Source organism: Aquarana catesbeiana, linkage group LG07, assembly GCF_042186555.1.
Source record: "Aquarana catesbeiana isolate 2022-GZ linkage group LG07, ASM4218655v1, whole genome shotgun sequence".
Lineage (NCBI taxonomy): Eukaryota > Metazoa > Chordata > Amphibia > Anura > Ranidae > Aquarana > Aquarana catesbeiana.
This window is the reverse complement of record NC_133330.1, coordinates 14,051,836-14,077,947: the sequence shown is the minus strand read 5'-3', so window position 1 is coordinate 14,077,947 and position 26,112 is coordinate 14,051,836. Positions and strand designations below refer to the sequence as shown.

Genomic DNA, 26,112 nt, shown 5'->3' with positions numbered 1-26,112 from the left:
GTTTAATTTATTTTATTATTTATATATTTATTTTATTTTTAATTGTATTTTTATTTGCATTTTTATATGCAAATATATTTTATTTTTGTTTTATTTTATTATTTATATTATTTTCTTATATTTTTATTGTTATTGATTTATTTATATTGTTATTTATTTTATTTTCTATTGGTATTTTTTATATGCACATATATTTTATTTTTATTTTATTATTTATATTACTTTATTATATTTATTTTTTTTTTATCATTATTATTTATTTATTTATATATTTTTTTAATTTTATTTTTATATGCAAATATATTTTATTTTTGTTTTATTTTATTATTTATATTATTTTGTTAATTTTTTATTATTACTGATTTATTTATATTATTATTTCTTTTCTTTTAGCTTTATATTTTTATACACCAATATTTTTATTACGAAAAATCCAAACGTTCTCTATGCAATACAGGCAGATCATGGTGGGTGGGAGGGGCCGGCAGGGGGCGGTACATAGCTTTCTGAAACTTATATTATTCCTGAAATTTATATTATTTTCTTATATTTTTAATATTATTGATTTATTAATATTATTATTTCTTTTCTTTTAGTTTTATATTTTTATACGCCAATATTTTTATTAAGAAAAAGCCAAACGTTCTCTATGCAATACAGGCAGATCATGGTGGGTGGGAGGGGCCGGCAGGGGGCGGTACATAGCTTCCTGAAACTTATATTATTCCTGAAATTTATATTATTTTCTTATATTTTTATTATTATTGATTTATTTATATTATTATTTCTTTTCTTTTTGTTTTATATTTTTATATGCCAATATTTTTATTAAGAAAAATTCAAACATTTTCTATGCAATACAGGCAGATCATGGTGGGTGGGAGGGACCGGCAGGGGGCGGTACATAGCTTCCTGAAACCAGTCCTCTCAAGAGCCCTCAGCTCTGATGTAAGCAGTGGGAGGAGTTATGTAACTCTTAATATGCCCTAATAGGTGGGGTTAGTCTGGAGGAGTGGGCGTTCCTAGGCAGGCTGTATTTGCATAGGTAACGCCCCCATGTGATGCTGAGCCTCCATGGTTGGGGGTGTCCTGTCCTAGGGTGACAACGCTGCTCCTCCATAGATACAGTAAAGTGAGCGTTGTCACCCTAGGACAGGAAGTGTGTTACCGGCAGGATCACCGGGGTGGAAATAAAGACAACAAAGCCTAGAACAGGAAAAAACAAACGCGGCCGCCTCATCTAGGGGTCGGTAGGATGAAATTTGGGACATCTTTTTGGTGGGTTTAGATACACTTTAAATAGTAATCTCCCCAATGAACGTGACTCTTCTCTCCAGGAGCTTGTAGATATTCAGAGGAGAGCGCTGTTCTTATTGTTTGCGTCTGAATAAAGTTTATTTGTGCATTCAGAATAAAATCCAACGCGTTTTGGGGATTCCAAGTTAGCTCCCTTCATCAGGGCCTATGAAATGCTGGAATTTCTGTAACCTGGACAGTGCTGTTATCTGTTATCTTCATCCTTCCGAGTGCTGCTTCAAGCCTGCTCCAGATACTGTGTGGACCCCTCCCCCCTCTATTATCCTTTATAACCAGGACAGGAAGTGATGGGAAATCCAACTCTAATAGTTGTCAGCGAAACAGGAAGTGAGGGTAAATCTTACCATTGGGGACACTGGTGCTGGTGTCTAAGAAAGGATTTCTCCCTTACTTCCTGTTGTGTCTCCAGGACATGAAGTGATGGGGAACCCCCCCCCCCCCCCTCAAAGGGGGCATCAAATAAAAAACCAACAGGGTTTCCAATCCTTCCCGACTCCACCGACAACTATTCTGATTTTAGATACATTGTATCACTTTATGTTCCGTCTTCCAGGATTGCTTCCTATTTCCTGTGTCCATGTCCCAGGCTTTTGTCTGATAGTGCCGCTAAGCCCTCGTTCACACTGAGGCTCGATTTCCACTTGTGCGACTCGCCCTGCGACTTGGGACTGCAAAGTCGCACGACAAGTCGTACCACATGATTTCCAATGAGTACCGTTCATATCCGTGCGACTTCAAAGCAGTCCCTGCACTACTCTGGTCCCACTTTAATGTGACTTGAGGTCCATAGACCTAAAGAATACACAGGCTTTCACTGTTAAAAAAAAAGAATACACAGGCTTTGTTTCGGGTCGCATCAAAGTCGCCGCAAAAAATTTGCGACAAAAAAAAATCGCGCAACTTTCGGGTCGCAACGGTGGAAACCCAGGCGTAACGCGGCTCTGAAAACGTGCGACATCATCTGAAATCGCTCGACTTCATTGCAACTTCAAGTGCGACTTGTGGAAGACATCTGTGCGGCTTCATGCACAGAGGTCTCTTAGAGCTGCACGATTCTGGCCAAAATGAGAATCACGACTTTTTTTGCTTAGAATAAAAAGATCACGATTCTCGCGACGTAAAATCTTTCACATTATACAAAAAAAAAAAAAAAAATGGGCCAACTTTACTGCTTAGTTTTTTTTTTTGTTTTTTTTACTTCATTAAAGTAATTTTTTCCAAAAAAAAATGCATTTGAAAGACCGCTGCGCAAATACAGCGTGACATAAAATATTGCAACAACCACCATTTTATTCTCTAGGGTGTCTACTAAAAAAAATATATATATATATATATATATATAACGTTTGGGGGTTCTAAGTAATTTTCTAGTAAAAAAAATTATTTTAACACCAACAAATGTCAGAAAAAGGTTTAGTGTTTAAGTGGTTAAACTTTTTCACTTACACACAAAGTCTATTCTATTGACAAATTGTTACAATGTTTATACTTCAGTTCAACTGATAAAGAATGTTTTGATTCTTGGCAGACTGCCCGTTTTTTCTCTTCCTTTTTTTTGACAGCTGTGGCTTCAGAAGAGCAGAGAGAATTCTTTGCATAGAATTGTGAAACACTTTAGTCAAGGCCGCGATAACGATTCTTGACGATTAATTGTGCAGCTCTAATGTCTATGCAAGTTACACCAACTTGAACAGCTCCGTTGCCGAGAATAGGGTGCGACTTGTCATGCGATTTGACCTGTCAAGTCAAAAGAAAGAAAGGCTAAAAAAAAGAAAAAAGAAAACGAATGCGGCCGTCACATCTAAAAATCGATAAGCTGCAATATAATACAATGTTTGCTTTTGGATTTAATAGCAATTTATCTGTCACACCGACAGGACGTTCTGCATCAGCAGGTGAAGTGTACCTGTCGGTGCAGCAATGAGCGAAGGTGGGGGGGTGATGGGAGGGTCGGAGGATGCGCTACGTCCCCCATTGCAGCACAGAGCTCCCCACCCCCATCTCTTCCATCATTAACAGAATCAATAATAACCAACAGAAGGGTAACTTCCTCTAGCAGGACTTATAGCCCAACAATATTGCAAGACACAAGATCCCAGGATGGTCCCAGGTGACCGTTCATATGAAACAATCTACGTACTTCCCGCTACTCCACCCAAAATAAAGAAGTCTTCCACCCAAAACTGGTCCTAGAGGGTCCCTGACTGCATGATGAGGACATTAAAGAAGGAGCTAAGCTCTATGTGCTCTGTGATGCGCTGTGGTATGTGGTGGCGCTATATACATGAATGTATGTGGGACTTTCAGTCACTTAGTGACCTTAAATTATAAGGAGGCCTGTGCTGCTGGGGCTGGACATGATACTCAACGTATATTCCTATACCCGGTCCCCCACTGGCACCTCTGGGGCTGGAAAAGATACCCCATGGAGCTTCCTATACCTGGCCCCCCACAGGGGCCCCGAGGCCAGACATGATACTTCACATAGCTTCACAGGCACACATTCTAATGATGTCTTCACTCAGGCCTTGAAGAAGAGGAACCCATATTCCCAGAAACAAGTTGGCCATATATCACCAATCTAACCATGGCACTGGGACTGGACATTATACTCCACTGAGCTTCCTATACCCGGCCCCCACAGGGGCCCCTCTCCCTGGGGCCAGACATGATACTCCACATAGCTTCACAGGCACACATTCTAATGATGTCTTCTCTCAGGCCTTGAAGAAGGGGAACCCATATTCCCTGAAACATGTTGGCCATATATCACCAAACGAACCACGGCACTGGGGCTGGACATTATGCTCCACTGAGCTTCCTATACCTGGCCCCCACAGGGCGTGGTCCCCCCCACCCAGGGCCAGACATGATACTCCACATAGCTTCACTAATGATGTCTTCTCTCAGGCCTTAAAGAAGAGGAACCCATATTCCCCGAAACATGTTGGCCATATATCACCAGTCGAACCAAGGCACTGGGGCTGGACATTATGCTCCACTAAGCTTCCTAAACCCGGCCCCCACAGGGCCCCCACCCCAGGGTCAGACATGATACTCCACATAGCTTCACAGGCACACATTTGAATGATGTCCTCTCTCAGGCCTTGAAGAAGGGGAACCCATATTCCTCTGAAACATGTTGGCCATATATCACCAATCTAACCATGGCACTGGGGCTGGACACTATACTCCACTGAGCTTCCTAAACCCAGCCCCCACAGGTGCCGCTCAGGGGCCAGACATGATACTCCACGTAGTTTCCTATACCCAGCCCCCATATTAGCTGCTGAAGGCAGACTCTATACTTCCCTTAGCGTCTTATACCTGGCTCCCACAAGCACACATTCTAATGATAAGTCTTCTCTTAGGTCTTGAAGAAGAGGAACCCACATCCCCTGAAACATGTTGGTCATATATCACCTTTGTATCTCAACCACTGGGACCAGACCTTATATTTAACCAATCTTCCTATACCTGGCCCCCACAAGTGCCCCTGGGACCAGACATGATACTCCAAGAAGCTTCCTTTACCTGTCCCCAAAGGTGGTCCCTGGGGCCAGACATAATACTCCATGAAGCTTCCTTTACCTGGCCCCCACAGATGCCCCCATTGTCAAACACTATTCTGCACTGAGTTTCTTATACTCGACCCACATAGGTGCCCCTGGGGCCAGACATAGCTTCCTATATCTGGCCCCCACAGGCACACATTCTAATGGTGTCTTCTATCAGGCCTTAAAAAAAGGAGAACCCATATTCCCCGGAACATGTTGGCCGGATATCACCATTCTAACCATGGCACTGGGGACAAGCACCATGTTCCACCAAGCTTCCTATACCCAGGCCCCACAGATGCCCCCTGGAGACAGACAATATACTCCAACAAGCTTCCTATACCCGGCCCCCACAGATGCCCCTTTGGGCCAGACACAATACTCCACATAGCTTCCTATACCCGGCCCCCACAGATGCCCCCTGGGGCCAGACACTATACTCCACATAGCTTCTCATGCCTGGCCCCCACAGGTGCCCCTTGGGGCCTGACACAATACTCCACATAGCTTTCTATACCTGGCCCCCACAGGTGCCCCTTGGGGCCAGACACAATACTTCACATAGCTTCCTATACCCGTCCCCCACAGACAAACATTCTAATGATGTCTTCTATGAGGACTTGAAGAAGGAGAACCTATATTCCCTGAAACGTGTTGGCCGTATATCACCATGGTAACAACGCCATTGGGGCTGGACACTACATTCCGCCAAGCTTCCTATACCTGGCCCCCATAGCTGCCCACTGGCCAGACATGATACTCCATGAAGCTTCCTTTACCCGTCCCTCACAGGTGCCCCTGGGGCCAGACATAGCTTCCTATATTTGGCCCCCACATGCACACATTCTAATGATGTCTCCTATCAGGCCTTGAAAAAGAAGAACCCATATTCCCCGAAATGTGTTGGCTGGATATCACCATTCTAACCATGGCACTGGGGACAAGCACTATGTTCCACCAAGCTTCTTATATCCAGCCCCCACAGATGCCCCCTGGAGCCAGACAATATACTCCAACAAGCTTCCTATACCCGGGCCCCACAGACAAACATTCTAATGATGTCTTCTATGAGGACTTGAAGAAGGAGAACCTATATTCCCCGGATCGTGTTGGCCGTATATCACCATTGTAACCACACCATTGGGGCTGGACACTATATTCCCCCAAGCTTCCTATACCTGGCCCCCATAGCTACCCATTGGCCAGACATGATACTCCATGAAGCTTCCTTTACCCGTCCCCCACAGGTGCCCCTGGGGCCGGACATTATGAAGAAGGGGAGATCCCCGAAACGCGGTGGCTGTATACCACAATCCTAACCAATAAAGTCTTTACACACCGAGTTGTACCACTGCCTGTACCAGGTAGGAGATCATTTCATCATGGGATATAAACTGTCCGCGGCCCACTAGACTCCACCTACAACTGAAAAGTCGCGCTCAGGAGGAGGAGCCCTTTCAAAGAAGAGGCTGCCGATCCTGACTGCCATCTGAAAATGCTGTTCTGTGTAACAAGCATGCAGCCAGTGAAGTCAGAGCTGATCTGCATGCCTGTTCCGGGTCAGTGGCTCAGGATGGACTGAAGGTTTGGGATCAGCCGGGGGACGGAGCGGCCAGAGAATAAATCCCAGACCGGATTCCTTCACAGAAATGATACAAAGTTACAAATTACTGATCAGCTTCCTGTACAGAATCCGGAGAAAGGAATTCATACAATACATGATGGAACTTTTCGCTATAGGATCAGCCCCTCACCCTTTTAATGTACACAGCGACACCCACATCCTACACAGCAGCATTGATTGGCTTAGCCTCAATTGTGGCCCCCGATATGACCAAAGGGCCACAGATAATATTCCATGAAAGTAATGCTATAGAAAGTTGTCAGAAACTTCAGACAGACTACAGGAGATGGTCAGAGACTGTGGACATACTAAAGGAGATGGTCAGAGACTGCAGACATAATACAGGAGATGGTCAGAGACTGCAGACATAGTACAGGAGATGATCAGAGACTGCAGACATGATACAGGGGATGGTCAGAGACTGCAGACATACTATAGGAGATGGTCAGACACTGGAGACATACTACAGGAGATGGTCAAAGACTGCGGACATACTACAGGAGATGGTCAGAGACTGCAGACATGATACAGGAGATGGTCAGAGACTGCAGACATAATACAGGAGATGGTCAGAGACAGCAGACATAGTACAGGAGATGGTCAGAGACTGCAGACAGACTACAGGAGATAGTTAGAGACAGCAGACATAATAAAGAAGATGATCAGAGACTGCAGACATAATACAGGAGATGGTCAGAGACTGCAGACATAATACAGGAGATGGTCAGAGACTGCAGACATGATACAGAGGATGGTCAGAGACTGCAGACATACTACAGGAGATGGTCAAAGACTGCGGACATACTACAGGAGATGGTCAGAGACTGCAGACATGATACAGGAGATGGTCAGAGACTGCAGACATAATACAGGAGATGGTCAGAGACAGCAGACATAGTACAGGAGATGGTCAGAGACTGCAGACAGACTACAGGAGATAGTTAGAGACAGCAGACATAATACAGGAGATGGTCAGAGACTGCAGACATAATACAGGAGATGGTCAGAGACTGCAGACATAATACAGGACATGGTCAGAGACTGCAGACATGATACAGGAGATGGTCAGAGACTGCAGACATGATACAGAGGATGGTCAGAGACTGCAGACATAGTACAGGAGATTATCAGAGACTGCAGACATACTACAGGAGACGGTCAGAGACTGCAGACATGATACAGGAGATGGTCAGAGACTGCAGACATAATACAGGAGATGGTCAGAGACAGAGACTGCAGATATTCCACTGGAGTGGAGACGCTCATAGATTATAGGAGACTGCTATTACAGCCTGTGTACAAATCAATGATCCCACATTTGTATTCCATAAACCCCCTTCTGTATTATTTGTATCACAATTTATATTCCTCTCAGTAACATCCAATATAAAAACATAATAAACAGAGAAGAGAGATGAACAGCATAAGAAAAAGTGACAGTGTGTAACAAATAAAAGGGGCCCCCGAGGGCAGCACAAAAAGTGCCAAAGGTCCACAGGTTGGGCACCGGGACCATAGAGCGCAGTAATGTATGTACAGTGTGTGTGTGGCACTGTGCCAGGGACGGGGGGTCACTTTATATATATGGAGCTGTGTGCTGGATACATGTGTATACAATGTGTAAACATTAATATTTTTTTATTATTATTTATACATTTGTGGCACTGTTTGTTGTGTGCTGTGTGTATATCAGGAGTGTGTGTAGCACACAATATGTTCCTGTAGCGTGCACACAGTATATGGAGGATTGTGGTGCAGTGTGAGCACAGTACAGTGTATAGGGAGTTGTGCTGTGGTGTATAGAGACGTGTTGTGTAATGTTCAGGGAGTTGTGTTGTATTGTATATTGAGGGATGTTGTATATTGTATAGAAGATTGTATACCATATAGGTAGTTGTGGTGTACAGAAGGTTGTGCAGTGTGTAGAGCTGTATGTATTGTGTATAGGAGGATGTTGTGTATAGAGGGTTGTGATGTACCCTATATAGGTGTTATGGTGAATAGAGGATGTCGGGGGTTGTGTTGTATTATTATACAGGATTTATATAGCGCCAACAGTTTATGCAGCGCTTTGTATAAAAGACACATGTATATGTGTTTGTTTGTAGTGTATAGAGAGTTGTAAGGTGTTGTGTTGTACTTGGGGTTGTAGTGTACCCTCTATAGAGGGTTATGTTGTGATGTACAGGGGTTGCAGAGTGTGCTGTGTGATGTACAGGGGTTTTTATGTATAGGGAGAGGTTGTGTTGTATCCTATATATAGGTTGATGTCATGGTGTAATGTAAAGCGGCCGTGTTGCAGTGTATGTGGGGATTGCAGAGTATCCTGTGCAGTGTGTTGTACCCTACATATAGGTTGGTGTCATGGTGTAATATATAGGGGTTGTGCTGTACTCCATATATAGGTTATGGTAGAATGTACAGAGATTGTATTGCAGTGTACTGGGGGTTGTAGTGTACACTGTATAGAGAGTTATGTTGTGGTGTACAGGGATTGTAGTGTATAGGGAGGTGCCGTGTGCTCCATAGGAGGTTGTGTTGTAGCCTATATATAGGTTGATGTCATGGCGTAACGTAAAAGGTTTGTATTGTGTTGTACTCTATATACAGATTATGGCGTAATGTATAGGGGGTTGTGTTAGGTTTACGGAGTGTGCTTTGTGGTGCCAGAGGGCCGTGTGTTGTACCCTATATATAGTTCTATGTTATAGTGTAATATAGGGGTTTGTGTTGTACTCTATATAAAGGTCATAGTGTAATGTATAGGGGGTTGTGTTGGGTTTACAGAGTGTGCTGTGTGGTGTTGGAGAGCTGTGTGGTGTTTTGTACTCTATATATAGTTCTATGCTATAGTGTCTTGGATAGGGGTTGTGTTGTATCCCATATAGGTTTGTGTTATGCTGTACTCTGTATATATATATTTATGTTATGGTGTATATGGGTTGTGTTGTTGTGTTGCAGGCTGTGCGGTGTTGGAGGGCTGTGTGTTGTGCTGTGGTGTCATTTATAGAGTGTTGTGTTGTATTGTGCACTATTTATAGAATTTTGTTACAGTGGGACGAATAGGAGGTTGTGTTATGTTGTATTCTTTATATATGTTTATGGTTTAATGTATACTGAGTTGTGTTGTAACTGTAGGGTGTAATTTATAGGGGGTTGTGTTGTACTCTGTGTATAGCAAGTTGTATTTTATTGTCGGGTTGTGTCGTACCCTATGTAGGGTGTACTGTATAGGGTGTTGTGTTGTATTGTCGGGTTGTGTTGTACTGTATGTAGGGTGTACTGTGTGTATACAGGAGGTTGTGTCGTACCCTATGTAGGGTGTACTGTATAGGGTGTTGGGTACATATAGCAGGTTGTGTCGCGGTGTCGGAGGTCGGTAGGTTGTATATTCGGGTCACGTAGAGTCTCACACTCACCCACTCCGTATTTCTCGTCCTCGGTTGGGATCCACATTCTCCCGACACCCGATTCCGGGTCACCGGCTGCGCCCCTCACCCGGCGGCGCCCGGCTCATCGGCTGTCAGCTCTCCGGCGGTTCAGCAGATCCCTCCTCGGCTGATGCCTGGCTGGGATTGGGGCCCATGTGGCGCCAGGGGGCCCCGGGAGAGCAGCATGTCGCTGTCAGGGGCCCCAACAGCTCCCGCTGTACACTGGATGGAGGCAGAGAGAGGAATCCGGAGAGGAGGAGAGAGAGAGAGGGGGAGGGGGAGGAGGACTCCAACATCAGCACCACTCCGAGATCCGCATCATCCTCATCATCCCCATCCCTACTTATCATCCTCATCATCCCCATCCCTACTTATTATCCTCATCATCCCTACTTATTATCCTCATCATCCCCATCCCTACTAATATTTATCCTCATCATCCCCATCCCTATTTATCATCCTCATCATCCCCATCCCTACTTATCATCCTCATCATCCCCATCCCTACTTATCATCCTCATCATCCCCATCCCTACTTATCATCCTCATCATCCCCATCCCTACTTATCATCCTCATCATCCCCATCCCTACTAATAATCATCCTCATCATCCACATCCCTACTTATCATCCTCATCATCCCCATCCCTACTTATCATCCTCATCATCCCCATCCCTACTTATTATCCTCATCATCCCCATCCCTACTAATATTTATCCTCATCATCCCCATCCCTACTTATCATCCTCATCATCCCCATCCCTACTTATCATCCTCACCATCCCCATCCCTACTAATATTTATCCTCATCATCCCCATCCCTACTTATCATCCTCATCATCCCCATCCCTACTTATCATCCTCATCATCCCCATCCCTACTTATCATCCTCATAATTCCCAACCTTACTTATTATCCTCATCATCCCTACTTATCATCCTCATCATCCCCATCCCTACTAATAATCATCCTCATCATCATCCCCATCCCTACTTATCATCCTCATCATCCCCATCCCTACTTATCATCCTCATCATCCCCATCCCTACTAATAATCATCCTCATAATCCCAATCCCTACTTATCATACTCATCATCCCCATCCCTACTTATCATCCTCATCATCCCCATCCCTACTTATAATCCTCATCATCCCCATCCCTATCTATCATCCTCATCATCCCCATCCCTACCTATCATCCTCATCATCATCCCTACTCATCATCATCATCATCATCATCATCATCCCCATCCCCATCCCTACTAATAATCATCCTCATCATCATCCCTACTCATCATCATCCCCATCCCTACTAATAATCATCCTCATCATCCCCATCCCTGCTAATAATCATCCTCATCATCCCCATCCCTACTAATAATCATCCTCATCATCCCCATCCCTACTAATAATCATCTTCATCATCCCCATCCCTACTAATAATCATCCTCATCATCCCCATCTCTACTAATAATCATCCTCATCATCCCCATCCCTACTTATCATCCTCATCATCATCCCTACTCATCATCATCATCCCCATCCCTACTCATCATCATCATCCCCATCCCTACTCATCATCATCCCCTTCCCTACCTATCATCATCATCCCCATCCCTACTCATCATCATCCCCTTCCCTACCTATCATCATCATCCCCATCCCTACTCATCATCATCCCCATCCCTGCCTATCATCATCCTCATCATCCCCATCCCTACTCATCATCATCCCCATCCCTGCCTATCATCATCCTCATCATCCCCATCCCTACTCATCATCCTCATCATCCCCATCACTACTCATCATCCTCATCATCCCCATCCCTACCTATCATCATCCTCCCCCCTACTCATCATCATCCCCATCCCTACTCATCATCATCCCCATCCCTACCTATCATCATCATCATCATCCCCATCCCTACTCATCATCATCCCCATCCCTGCCTATCATCATCCTCATCATCCCCATCCCTACTCATCATCCTCATCATCCCCATCACTACTCATTATCCTCATCATCCCCATCACTACTAATCATCCCCCTCATCCCCATCCCTACCTATCATCATCCTCATCCCTACTCATCATCATCCCCATCCCTACTCATCATCATCCCCATCCCTACCTATCATCATCATCCCCATCCCTACCTATCATCATCATCCCCATCCCTACTCATCATCATCCCCATCCCTACCTATCATCATCCCCATCCCTACTCATCATCATCCCCATCCCTACCTATCATCATCATCATCCCCATCCCTACTCATCATCATCCCCATCATTACCTATCATCATCATCATCCCCATCACTACCTATCATCATCATCATCCCCATCCCTACCTATCATCATCATCATCATCATCATCATCCCCATCCCTACTCATCATCATCCCCATCCCTGCCTATCATCATCCTCATCATCCCCATCCCTACTCATCATCCTCATCATCCCCATCACTACTCATTATCCTCATCATCCCCATCACTACTAATCATCCCCCTCATCCCCATCCCTACCTATCATCATCCTCATCCCTACTCATCATCATCCCCATCCCTACTCATCATCATCCCCATCCCTACCTATCATCATCATCCCCATCCCTACCTATCATCATCATCCCCATCCCTACTCATCATCATCCCCATCCCTACCTATCATCATCCCCATCCCTACTCATCATCATCCCCATCCCTACCTATCATCATCATCATCCCCATCCCTACTCATCATCATCCCCATCATTACCTATCATCATCATCATCCCCATCACTACCTATCATCATCATCATCCCCATCCCTACCTATCATCATCATCATCATCATCATCATCCCCATCCCTACTCATCATCATCCCCATCACTACTCATCATCATCATCCCCATCCCTACCTATCATCATCCTCATCATCCCCATCCCTACCTATCATCATCCTTATCATCCCTACCTATCATCATCATCATCCCCATCCCTACCCATCATCCCCATCTCTACCTATCATCCTCATCATCATCCCCATCCCTACTCATCATCATCCCCATCCCTACTCATCATCACCTCCATCCCTACCTATCATCATCCTCATCATCCCTACCTATCATCCTCATCATCCCCATCCCTACCCATTATCATCCCCATCCCTACATATCATCATCCTCATCATCCCCATCCCCACTCATCTTCATCCCCATCCCTACTCAACATCATCCCCATCCCTACCTATCATCATCCTCATCATCCCTACTCATCATCCCTACTTATCATCATCACGATCCCTACCCATCATAATCCCCATCATCCCTACTCATCGTAATCCCTACCCATCATCATCCTCCCCACCCATCATCATCGTCCCTACCTATCATCATCATCATCATCATCATCATCATCATCATCATCATCATCATCATCATCATCATCCCCACCTATCATCATCATCATCCCTACCCATCATCATCTCCATCCCTACTCATCATCATCCCTACCCATCATCATTATCATCATCCCTAGTCCTACCCATCATCGTCCTTACCTATCATCATCTCTATCCCTACCGATCATCACCCCTATCCAGCATCATAATCATCACCATCTCTACCCCTCATCATCATCATCATCCCTACCCATCATCATCATCATCACCACCCCTATCCATCATCATCATCTTTAGCATCACTACCCATCATCATTATCATCACCATCTCTACCCATCATCATCATCATCATCCCCATCCCTACCTATCATCATCATCCCTACCTATCATCATCAACACAATGTCCATGTTTTGTTGGAATAGTCCCTATGTGGAGATGTCCATGTTTTGTTGGGATAGCCCTTTTTTGGAGCTGTCCATGTTTTGTTGGGTAGCCCCCAATGTGGAGCTGTCCATGTTTTGTTGGGATAGTTCTTTTATGGAGCTGTCCCTGTTTTGTTGGAATAGTCCCTAATGTGCAGCTGTCCATGTTTTTTTTGGGATAGTCTCTATATGGAGCTGTCCATGTTTTGTTGGGATAGTTCCTATGTGGAGCTGTATAGGTTTTGTTGGGATAGTCCTTTTATGGAACTGTCCATGTTGTGTTGGGATAGTTCCTATATGCAGCTGTCCATGTTTTGCTGGGATAGTTCTTATGTGGAGCTGTCTAGGTTTTGTTGGGATAGTCCTTATATGGAGCTGTTCATGTTTTGTAGGGATAGTCCCTTTGTGGATCCATCCATGTTTTGTTGGCATAGTCTCTATGTGGAGCTTTCCAGGTTTTGTTTGGATAGTCTCCGTGTGGAGGTGTCTATGTTATGTTGGGTTAGTGCTTATATGGAGCTGTCTATGTTTTGTTGGGATACGCCCTATGTGGAGCTGTCCAGGTTTTGTTGGGATAGTCCCTATGTCTTGGGGCAGGGTGGGAGATGGGGACAGAGCATCGTCACTTTATAAAATCTTAGAGTTGCTGATCTCATGCAGCCTCTTTGCAGCCACTTCCAGTCCACCTGCATCCCACCGATGGCTACATGACGTTTCTCAGAGCTGGTCTCCTGATGGGGACAACAACGGTGCACCATGTCTGTGTAATGTGTGCTGAAACAGCCATTTGTAGTCTCCACTGGAAGCCCATGTGACAGGGTGACAACACAGGGAAACAAATTGGGGCCAAGGACAGAGCGTTGTCACCCTATAACTATAAGTGCCTGAAGAAGGACCTTCCTGGCAGGATCACCAAGGATTCATTCAATGAGAGCTGTAGATGTAAACAAGACTGAAAAGCATATTTGTTATCAGAATAAACATTAAAAAACGAGGCGCCCCACAGGGGGAGATGGCTGGATGTCTCCAGTCTGGGGGGCAGCGACTCCAGCAGCAATCGAAGAATCTTGATAACAGATTCTAGTAATTGGGTGGACATATCCTTTAATTCCCCCTTTATTTTAACAGACATTTTTTAAAAAGAAAACTTAATTTTTCCACCAATGGCTGGAACCTAGAAAAGAGTTTTATGTCTGGGAAGACCAATGACAGTGCAGTGGCGCACCCTAGTGGCAGGTTTGCAGATTGGCGTAAAAGAAGTTAGCTCACACATCCAATTTTTTTTATTTCTGATGATGTTCACAGTGCAGAGACTCATAATAGCCAATCAGAAATAACCCCTCAGCTGAAGGCAGGAAGCTGAGGTTTGATTGGCTGTACTCATTTATGGCGTTTATTCTTTTATTTATATATTCCAGCAGATTTTCTCATTATATCAGTGTTGCTGATGAGGCCCAGCGTGCAGCAACCTCTGATAAATCACAGGGGGGTGGGGGGTCTATGTGCCAATAGCAAAGGTCAATTTTTAGAGTGCAAGCTCTCTGGACCAAGGCCCTCCAAACCCTCTTGTATTGAATAGTAGTGTAACTATACTGTCTCACTTCCATTTTTTAAGGATGCATACACTATTGGCGCTATATAAATCCTGTATTATAATAATAATAACTAGAAAAGCTACAATTTTTGGGGAACTGGAGGCAAGAAGTGCTCTTGCCTCCACTTACAGTAGTCTACAACTGGAGTGGGCGGAGTAACTGGGTGGAGTGGCTGGAGTAACTGTGAAAAGTGTTAAAAAGCTTAATATTTTAAAAAGTATAAATAGTAGTAAAAAAGTTGAAGAAGTTCCATCATTAGCTGAAAGAGCTGAATATTTTTTTTAAAAATGATTTTTTTTCAAAAATGATTTAAATTTTTTCCAAAATTTTAAATTATTTAAAAAAAAAAATATTTTTTTTTTCAAATTTATTTTTTTTCAAAAATGATTTTTTTTTTCAAAAATGATTTTTTTTTTCAATTATAATTTTTTGATGGGGTGGTCATAATATTTTGGCTGATCATGGGGTGGTCATAAATTATTTGGCTGATCATGGGGGGGGGGGGGGGGTCATAATGTTTTGGCTGATCATGTTGTGGTCATGTTTTAGTTGATAATGGGGTTGTCAGCTTTTGTCACCTCCCACTCTAGTCTTGAACATTTCGCCATTCATTCCTATGGGACCAATTTCGTCGCAAAAACGATATTTCGTAAACCATTCGGCGAAACGTTCCACAAAGTAATAGCACACCGATCGGGAACAATCCGCATTACTATCTATGTAGTGTAAAAGCTGTGGGAGGAGTTAGGGAGGTAAATTTGGCTATAATAAGAATAATAATATATATGTGAGATAACAGTAAGTGGTCTTGCTATGCAAGAACACTTAATAATAATAATAGTAAAAAATATTCCTAAAACCCATCAGTGAAAATTAAAATGCACAGACCAATGGCACCCCCTACTGGCTGATGGACAGACTGCAGAGACATCACGCTGCATTGTTTCAAATCTGTAATTTGCACGCTGGGATGGATTATGGCGGCTGGTTTAAGGTGGAGAGGAGACTGTGGCTGGTCTAATTTTGTGGAGCTGCTCCAATAGTGCGCTTGTGACTGGCGCTGAGACACAAACAGGGAACCCCCGACCTGCTCAGGCGTCAGCGTTGCGTCTTGACGTTGCTGTAGTGTTCCAGTCCTCACCGCTCCATTCTGCTGGTCATCTGGGAACACCTTTACTTATCCATTTATTATACGTATATATATGTTATTCTCAGCCACACCCACCGGAAGCTCCATATTGCCTCCTACGGGAAGCTTAAATATCATGAAAATCCTCACCACCACCACCAATCACATTCTTAGCTGCTTTGAAGGGTTTCATCTGATTGGTGATCAATAAAGAAGAGAAAGGAAGTAACTAATCACAGATTCAGGAAGCAGACTGGCCCACTCGGCATAGGAGGAGCTCTCTGGAGTACGGTTGCAAGGGGGGGGGGGGGGTTTACACATCATTAAAATAAAGGGAAAGTGAGGGATCTCTGGCTTTCACATAGATGCAGTGTTTGCTGGATGGCACCCACACCTTACTGATTGCCTTCACTGCTATAAACTTCTGGCAACTGTCAGTTGTGCATTTATAGCCACTTGGCGACCAGCAACATATCGGTACAACGATGGACTTCAAGTGCTTATACTTAGGGTCCGTCTTTAATATTGATTTGGACCCTGGGCTAACATTTTCTTGGGCTCTTTGTGGGCAGTGCAGGCCCAAAGGGAAGTTGCATGGGGCCCCACAACAACGACTGGAGCTCGGGGCAGCAGCCCCCTTTTGCCCTGTGTTAAAGACGGCCCTGACCAGGACAGTATTTTTTTTTAGCGCTGGCAGTCAACTCTCTTGTAAAAGCAATCCTAGCGGCTAACTAGCTGCTGGATTACTTTTACAAGCAGCGGGAGAGGACTCACTCTCCTTTCCACCTTCTATGGCTTTCCCTGACTCTACCATTCCACTGGGAGACTCAATCGACCAGCCGGTGCCTCTGCTGGCTGATCATAGAGGCAAACGGTGACCGGAACGGCTCTGATCACCTCTATGATATAAGAACCTGGAAGCGATGACTTCACATCGCTTATGATTTCCCCCGGATGTATGCGCCGCCATTTTTATAAAATGAAAAGCATCTGAGCCCACAGATCTTGGTGTGTTTAGATGCTTTTTCGGGCAGAGGAGGGATCTGGGGTCTAATAGACCCCAGATCTCCCCATAAAGAGTACCTGTGGCTGCCTATTGCTGTCATGGGGGATATTTATATTCCCTGTGATAACAAAAAAAGTGCTAACAAAAATTAAAAGAACAGTGTAAAAATAAAAAATAAATCAAGTGCCCCCCCCCATCCCCCCGTGCTTGTGCACAAAGGCTTTTTAAAGGCTTTTTGTCCCCTATGGATAGTAAAATGTACCTTGTTTGTCGCCTTTAGCCCAGCTTCACATTGGTGCGATTTGACATGTTAAATCGCATGCCAAATCAGCGGCAATTGCCGGCAATGGCACCGTCCTAATCGGTGCAACGCTGCATTTGCGGCACTGCAACGATTTCAAAAAATAGTTTCTGTACTACTTTTTGCCATTTTGGGGTTCGATTTCCATGGACATCTGAGCAGAAATCCGCACAGATGTCTGTGAAATTGTCGCCGAAATCGGGACTGCTGTGCGGGAGTAAAATCGCGCTGAACTCGCACGGCTCCATTCCTGCAGCTTAGTGTAAACCTGGGCTAACACGAGCATCTCCGCAATTTTAAAGCGTGACATGTTTGGTATCTATTTACTCGTTGTAACATCATCTTCTAAATTTTTCCAAACAATTGGGTATTCTATTGTGTTTCCTGACAGCTCCATGTCAGCCTACTACTGGGTATGCTCCACCCATACCCCCACCTGCAGGACCGAACTCATAAATTTGACTATTCCTGGTTAGTTTGATTCTAAACTCGACATGTTAATTGAAAGAGCTGATCACATTGGCCCTAGGGTTGCCACCTGTCCAGGATTCACCCGGACAGTCTGGGTTTTGAATCATGTGTCTGGGTTTCAGTCCACCTGAAACCCAGAAACAATATTCAGACCAGGCTATGGCTCCCCAAGTAACCGATATAAACACAAATCTGTTGCTGTCCGGGAGCTGCGGGCAGCTGTTTGGGGGCAGGTTTGACTGAAGGGTGGGGTGATAATGTCAGCAAAAGCAGTTTGGCCACACCCACTGTTTGCCAAGGCGCTCTCTGCGTGCTACATCACTACTCTCCTTGGGGCACCCAAATGTATCAAGGTCTTTTATAATCTGCAAAAAAAAATAAATAAAAAATTGCCTTGTGCTGCAAAAGTGTTCGGGTTTGGCTTGAAGAAAAGGTGGCAACCCAACATTGGCCTCTGTACAATGAAGGAGACGGGCCGTCTGCTACTGGAGCTCCTTCTATTGTGAGAAGGTGTCCTGTATTTATACTTCTCATAATGCATAATCTACTGTGTGAAGCTCGGTGACAACAAGTCTGACCTGTATTGAAATCCTGATTAATCACAACAATGGCCAGGTGGGCATGGAGTCACCTCGGCTGCTTTAAGGGACTAGTTAACCATTTCAGATCCACGCTATAGCCGAATGACGGACCTACTTTGCTGGGAGGGCATCAATAGATGTCCTCCCGTGCTCGAGTGGCCTGCACGCCCCCTGCAGGGGGCGCGCGGTGCGCTCCGTGATCAGCAAGTCTATGAGACTCCATGGATCACAGATCGGAGTAAGGGGTCGATCCCAACCCCTTACCATATGATCAGCTGTCAGCCAATGACAGCTGATCATGTGATGTAATCAGAGCCGGTAATTGGCTATTTTTTTCTCCTCACGCTATCAAAAAAAAAGCAGATCACCGGCGGGTGTCAGAGGGACATCGGTCCCGATCAAGGAGAGCAGCCGCCAGCTCATCTGTGCCCACCTGTGCACAACAGTGCTGCCTACCAGTGCCCACAGTGCCAACCATCAGTGCCCACAGCGCCTCCCATCAGTGCCCACAGTGCCACCTATCAGTGTCACCAATCAATGCCTCATCAATAGTGCTGCCCATCAGTGTCACTTACCAGTGCCCATCAGTGCCACCTATCAGTGCCCATCAGTGCCATCTATCAGTAACACCTATTGGTTCCCTTTAGTGCCACCCATCAGTGCCACCCATCAGGGCCCATCTTATCAGTGGCCACCAGTGCCACATTATCTGTGCCTATCTGTGCCCACCAGTGCAGCCTATCAATGCCCATCAGTGCCGCCTCAGCAGCACATATCAATGAAGGAGAAAAATTACCTGTTTGCAAAATTTTATAACAAACATGAAACATGATTTTTTTTTCAAAATTTTCCGTCTTTTTTTGTTTGTTTAGCAAAAAATAAAAACTCCAGCGGTGATTAAATACCACCAAAAGAAATCTCTATTTGTGTGAAAAAAAATGATAAAAACTTAATTTTGGGTACAGCGTTGTATGACCGCGCTATTGTCATTCAAAGAGTGACAGCGCTGACAGCTGAACATTGGCCTGGGCAGGAGGGGGGGTTTAGGTGCCCAGTAAGCAAGTGGTTAACCACTATGTTAATTCTGTTTCTGGTTACAGTTTGTATTGCTAGAGAGATGTCCTCCTGGTGTATATATTTGGGTGAGTTTGTTCAAATAAACAGTTCCATGTTCCAGCTTTGTAAGTGAGCTAGTCTCGCCTGTTCTTTAGTTACACTATGTGGCTGTAATATCTGATATCTGTGTTCAGACTGGAGGACGCGGTATATATGACAAAAGCACTCAAGCGGACTGCAATGGGTTTCCGTGACAGTGCCATGTGACCCGAAGCTGCAGTGCTCCTGGAAGCACACAAGGGAGTTCCCTGGGATCTGGCTGCAGCAGATCGGAGCATTCTCAGACTTACGCAGAGCAGCGATATCGGGCATTCCCTCGCTTGTTAAGTGTTGCAACGTAAAGCTTTAATGTTGCTTGTTTATGTGTACAGAATGGGGGAGGGTGGGTGTAGAACCTCTAAAGGCTTTTTCTATTGAGGTGAGTGTCCCTATTGGAGAGATTTGTTTTACATCCTGTGCAGGGAAACCCCTCCAGTGGGGAAATGTTATTTTCAATAAAATGGGGGAGGGTCTGTATCACATTCAGGTTATTATTACCGTCTATCTGGATGACACTGGGGTTACAGGGACAGGAAGTTGGGTAATATCTCCTCATGGAAGGAGCAGCAGCTTTCTCCTGTGACAGGTGCGCTCTTTACCTCCAGAACAGAAAAGGTGGTTCACCATATTTAAAGGCCCGGTATATGACGGAAGCGCAGTCACCATGGTGAGCCGCCATATTAGGCAGAAGAAGACAACGTTATAAAAGCCGGCAATTCTTTACTGTCGGGTCACAAGAAGTCAGCATTCCCACAATGTCACAATGATTCATCTGTGCAGATTCTCTCCTGAAATTATATTTTCTTTTACATAAATCCGGGAAAAATATTTCTTTTCTCTCTACTGGCCCTTTAAATGGCATTTGCAACCACATTCAGAATGTCGCCGACAAGTGACGAGGCGCACACAGGGCTCGGCTCCATAAATACGTATATGTATGTACACACAGCAAGGTGCCGGAATTATACTACAGATAAACAGAACAATCATAAAAAGAACGCAACGACTCCGGGCGCCACAGGACACGCCCCTGCGGAGCGCTCTGCCCAATGTACAGTCCTCATTGGTTGTTACAAGTAGGGGCGGAGCCATCCGTCTGTTTCTTGCGCCGCTTGTTGAGTAGTCTGTTAGTGGACGAGTTGAGATCTTTGATCTTCACTTGGTCATAATCAACTCTCATCGTAGCCAGAGCGCTCGTCATCTCCTCCTGGGGGCAGAGGAGAGAAAATGAGAGAGAGAGGAGAGAAAATGAGAGAGGGAGGAGAGAAAATGAGAGAGGGAGGAGAGAAAATGAGAGAGGGAGGAGAGAAAATGAGAGAGGGAGGAGGGGGGGGGAGAGGGAGAGAGGGGGGGGGGGAGAGGGAGAGAGGGGGGGGAGAGGGAGAGAGAGGGGGGGGGAGAGGAGGGAGAGCGAGGGAGGGGAGAGAAGAGAAAGAGAGAGAGGAGGGAGAGCGAGGGAGGGGGGAGAGGAGAAAGAGAGAGAGAGCGAGGGAGAGAGAGAGCGAGGGAGGGGGGAGAGGGAGAGCGAGGAAGGGGAGAGAGGGGAGCGAGAGAGGGGGAGCGAGAGAGGGGGAAGGAGAGAGAGAGAGAGAGAGAGAGAGAGAGAGAGAGAGAGAGAGAGAGGGAGGGGGGGGAGAAGAGGGGGGGGGGAGAAGAGGGAGAGGGGGGAGAAGAGGGAGAGGGGGGAGAAGAGGGAGAGAGAGAGAGGGGGAGAGGGGGGGAAGAGAAAGAAAGCGAGGAGGGAGAGAGAAGAAGAGGAGAGGAAGGGAGAGAGAAAGAAGGGGGGTACAGGGATGGGTGGGGGGGAGAGGAGGGGGGGAGAGAGAGAGGGCGAGTGAGCGGGAGAGAAGGAGGAGAGAGGAGAGGGTGAGAGGAGAGAAAAGGGGAGAATGAGAGAAAAGGGGGATACAGAGATGGGTGGGGGGGGGAGAGGGAGGTAGGGGATGAGAGGAGAGTAGAAGAGAAAGAGAGGGAGGAGGGAGAGGGGTAATTGAAGATGGTGGGGGTGAAAGAGTGAAAAGGAAAGCGGAAAGTAAAAAAAAAAAAGTGTGAGAGAGAGAGAGAGAGAGAGAGAGAGAGAGGGAGAGGGAGAGGGAGAGGGAGAGGGGAGAGGGGAGAGGGAGAGAGGGGAGAGGGGAGAGAGAGAGAGAGAGAGAGAGAGAGAGAGAGAGAGGGAGAAGGAGAGGGAGGGGGGGAGAAGAGGGAGAGGGGGAGAAGAGGGAGAGAGAGAGAGAGGGGGGAAGAGAAAGAAAGCGAGGAGGGAGAGAGAAGAGGAGAGGAAGAGAGAGAGGAAGAAGGGAGGTACAGAGATGGGGGGGGGGGAAGGAGGGGGGAGAGAGAGAGGGCGAGTGAGCGGGAGAGAGAGAGGGCGAGTGAGTGGGAGAGAAGAAGGAGAGAGGAGAGGGTGAGAGGAGAGAAGAGGGGAGAATGAGAGAGCGAGAGAAAAGGGGGATACAGAGATGGGTGCGGGGGAAGAGGGAGGAAGGGGATGAGAGGAGAGTAGAAGAGAAAGCAGAAAAGAGGAGAGAAAGAAGAGAAAGAGAGGGAGGAGGGAGAGGGGTAATTGAAGATGGTGGGGGTGAAAGAGTGTAAAGGAAAGCGGAAAGTAAAAAAAGTGTGAGAGAGGAGAGGGAGGAAGAAAAGTAGGGCTGGAGGGAAAGGGGGGAGAGAGAGGAGGAGAGGAGGAGAGGAGGAGAGGAAGAGAGAGAGAGAGAGAGAGAGAGAGAGAGAGAGAGAGAGAGAGAGAGAGAGAGAGAGAGAGAGAGCGAGAGCGCGCGCGAGAGAGAGAGAGGGGATAGTAGAAGAGAGAGAGAAGGAAAGGAACAGAGACAGGGGAAGAGAGAGAGAGGAGAGGGAAAGGGAGAGGGGTAATTAAGGAGGGCGGGAGAGAAGGAGGGTAAAGGAGAGGGCTGATGCTTAGTAAAAGAGAGCGAAGGGGAAAAAGTTGGGCTGGGGGAGGGGAAAGGAGAAGAGAGAAAGACAGAGGAAAAGAGAGAGAAGAGGAGAGAGAGAAGAGGAGAAAAAGAGGTGGGAGATGGGGGACATGAAGATGGTGGGGGGGACGGAGACTACTTGGGGGGTATGGAGCGAAATAGAGAGAAGAGGGGGGTAAAGGAGGAGAGAGAGAAAAAGGGGAAATATAGACTAGGTGGGGGGGGGGGGGTTAATGGGGGGTGCATAGAAGAGCAGGACAGGAAAGATCCAGGAGAAGAGCAGCGCAATGCAGACGGCGGTCTCAGCGGAACATATTGATGGACAGTGAAGCATTGTTCTCTTACCTTCACCTCATCCCAGTGCTCCTTATCCTCCTGCAGTACCCGGGCCGTGTGTAGGGGGGTCTGCGGGACGGCCATAGATTGCTGGACAGAAAGAAAATACAGATGTGTTGAAATACAGAGGTAGATATAGAGGCGCACTTACACCTTACTGCCTGTAGGTGGTGCCCTCTTCCTCCCATGGAGAGTACATAGAGTACTGTGATACTCTGATAGGGCCAAGGAGATTTTCCAGTAGGCCTGATTCACATTTATGGCATTTTTAGTGCATTTTGCAGATTTGCACTACAGAACGTGTTCCATAGGAAACCATGTTAAATGGACTGTAGTGCAAATCTGCAAAATGCACTAAAAATGGCATAGGTGTGAATCAGGCCATAGAGAGGAAAACACTAATAGCAAACCACCCGAGATCAACCCCCCCCCCCCCACCCCCACCCCACCCCATATACTTCCCAACAGCCCAATATTACAGAATTTTTACTTACATTGATCCAAGCGTGGTTCATGAACTGTGTGATTGTCATCCGCTCTGTGGGGTCCGTCCGCAGGAGGAGGCGGATCATCTGTTTGGCTGTCGGAGGGGAACAAAGATAAAATAGATCAGGGGGGAGGGGCAGCGGAGGGGTTTGTTTTATTGAAGTAGCCAGAGGATTAGATCCCCTGTCAGGCTTTTATTGCTATCTGGAATTCTGTTAGAGAGATTTCTCTCACTTCCTGTCCTGCTGAACTTTTACCAGACAGGGGAACTCTCCAGCAGCATCACAGATTTGAAAAAATGCAGCCATTCCCAGGTGAAGGGACACTTGCAGAAACTCTGCGTGTGTCATTGAGAAAATACAATGTAACAATGTATTCCTTCATCTGTAGATCAGAGATGTGACCTTCCATCTGCCCCTGACATCACTTAAAGAAACCTTACAGGTTAAAAAAAAATTTACATTTTAAAGTGGTATTAAAACCAAAATGGTAATGTATTGCAGCTTACCAATCATTAGATGTGACGGCTGCTTTTGCTTTCTTTTTTTTGGGCTTTTTTCCCCCCTCTGTTTTCACCTGGTAATCTGGCCAGTAACACACCTCCTGTATTAGAGTGCCCCCCCCCACTCTGGATGAAGGAGCACAGGGGGCACAGCAGACAACAGCATTGTCAGTCTTAGGGGGGGGAGGGGGAGTGTTAAATTTACTAGCAGATTTAAATACACCAACAAAGCCAAACTCCAGCTCACACTTTATAATCAGTTGCAGTAAAAAATGTTTTCCTTTTGAGATTTGGGCAGTGGCGGCAAACAGTATGCCCCCCCCCCCCCCCCATCACCGACAGCTTCCCCTGCTCAGCGGTGGTGGCGACCTCCCGTAACCTGCTCTCCACGGGTCATCACGGCGGCAGCGGCTTTCGTTTTCCTCCTCGGCAGCCAATTGGGAGTCTTCTCTTTTCGGCCAATCAGAAAACGGGTCTCACACCTGCTTCTGCTTGGCCGGATTGAGGATCAGTGTTTCAACAGCGAATATTCATTCGCTGTTGTAACACACAGGGGTGGTCTCCGTTCGCATTCTCTGCGACCCGAGCCCACCCGATTTTGAAGCCTATTAGAGCCTCTGGCTCTAATCAGGAGATTAAAAAAAAACCCGGCCGCTGTAATTCATGCGTCCGGCGTCCTAAAAGGGGCCGAACGCATGAACAGGGGGCAGCCGCGGCACCTATGGATAGATTCATGCAATGCATGAATCTATCCATTAGTCATATAGGGGGGTGGCGTAGAGAGAGGGGGCGGCACCCAGGTGCCCCTAATGGACAGGCCACCCCCTGGATTTGGGTTTTACATAAATAAATAAAAGTTGATCATTGTAGGCACCCCCGTCAGAGGGAAATGGTTTGTCTCATCCCTGTAACTGATACATTCTGCTGGAGAGCCTGTTCTTTTAAAAATAAAAATTTTATTAGCAGGATCACCAGATAAAAATAGAAGAAAGAAAGCCTAAAAAAAGTAAAACTAATGCAGCTACCACATCAAAGGATTGGTAAGCTGCAATATAATAATGGTTTGCTTTTGGGTTCAATACTGCTTTAAAATAACTTGTATTTTTCAGTAAGCCCTGATTAAGCCTTCCATACCTTCCTCCGAGACGTCATTCCACTCCGGCGCTGGGAACTCGTACTGCCCCATTCTGATCCTCTTCTTCATCCCGGGGGAGATGGCCTGGCCGGTGTTGGAGTAGAAGGGGGGATATCCGCACAGTCTGCAGAGCGGAAGAGACGAAGTGTTGGAATTCAATGTTCGTGTATTTTGTGGAACAACTACAGTTATATTTTTCAGCCAGTAGATGGCAGTGTTTATAAGTTTGTAGCTTCTCTATGGTGTACTCTATGTCTTTTCTCTGTATAATAAAAGTTTCCTGTCTGCAGTTAAGCAGCAGAGTAACACATGTGAAGTAAGGCTATATACAGAATTTCTAACACAAAGATATCCAGAATAGAAGAACAGATGGAGCTGAAATCGTTTGTATTATCCGATGACAGAACTCTCCACGGATAACGATGGCAACCATCTGGATTATCATAACATGAAAACAGAGAAGAGGACGTGAAGAGCGCCTGAAGGAAATCTGTTGGAAGCACAGAATTATTTTCACTTTTACCAATATATGGCAACAATAGGAGGAATTAAAGCTGAAGACTAATCTGCTTATATGTCGCCGTCCCTGGTTTTTCCCTCCTCATCAAAAATTAAATGCTAATTACATTTTTTTAGTAAAAGCTGTTTTCATTACATAACATATCTTAGACCTGGTGATGTCATCTTTGGGTCTCTGTGCTTCTCTATGCAATGTAGGTAAATCATGGCTGGTGGGAGGGGCC

At 45.8% G+C, this 26,112-nt stretch overlaps 2 protein-coding genes across 15 annotated transcripts in view; both read right to left on the bottom strand.

Annotated features, from left to right (window-relative positions):
• The window catches only part of DOCK3 (dedicator of cytokinesis 3), a 239,580-nt gene extending 229,369 nt beyond the window's left edge, over positions 1-10,211 (bottom strand). For 7 of the 14 annotated variants that reach the window (XR_012235189.1, XR_012235190.1, XM_073591625.1 and 4 more), the window contains exon 1: positions 9,918-10,211. Coding sequence is in view for 12 of the 14 variants with exons in the window: in XM_073591625.1 (XP_073447726.1) it covers positions 9,918-9,954 (37 nt within the window). In the remaining 2 variants the exon portion in view is untranslated. The remainder of the gene's footprint in view (positions 1-9,917) is intronic. The other 7 variants (XM_073591627.1, XM_073591632.1, XM_073591635.1 and 4 more) reach the window with 1 other exon arrangement.
• A 10,466-nt stretch (positions 10,212-20,677) lies between these two features.
• MAPKAPK3 (MAPK activated protein kinase 3) overlaps positions 20,678-26,112 on the bottom strand; it is a 72,431-nt gene continuing 66,996 nt past the window's right edge. The window contains exons 7-10 of the mRNA XM_073591623.1: positions 25,369-25,493; positions 23,741-23,826; positions 23,256-23,336; positions 20,678-21,184 (exon numbers count right to left, since the gene is read on the bottom strand). Coding sequence (XP_073447724.1) covers positions 21,038-21,184; positions 23,256-23,336; positions 23,741-23,826; positions 25,369-25,493 — 439 coding nt within the window. The 3' untranslated portion in view covers positions 20,678-21,037. The remainder of the gene's footprint in view (positions 21,185-23,255; positions 23,337-23,740; positions 23,827-25,368; positions 25,494-26,112) is intronic.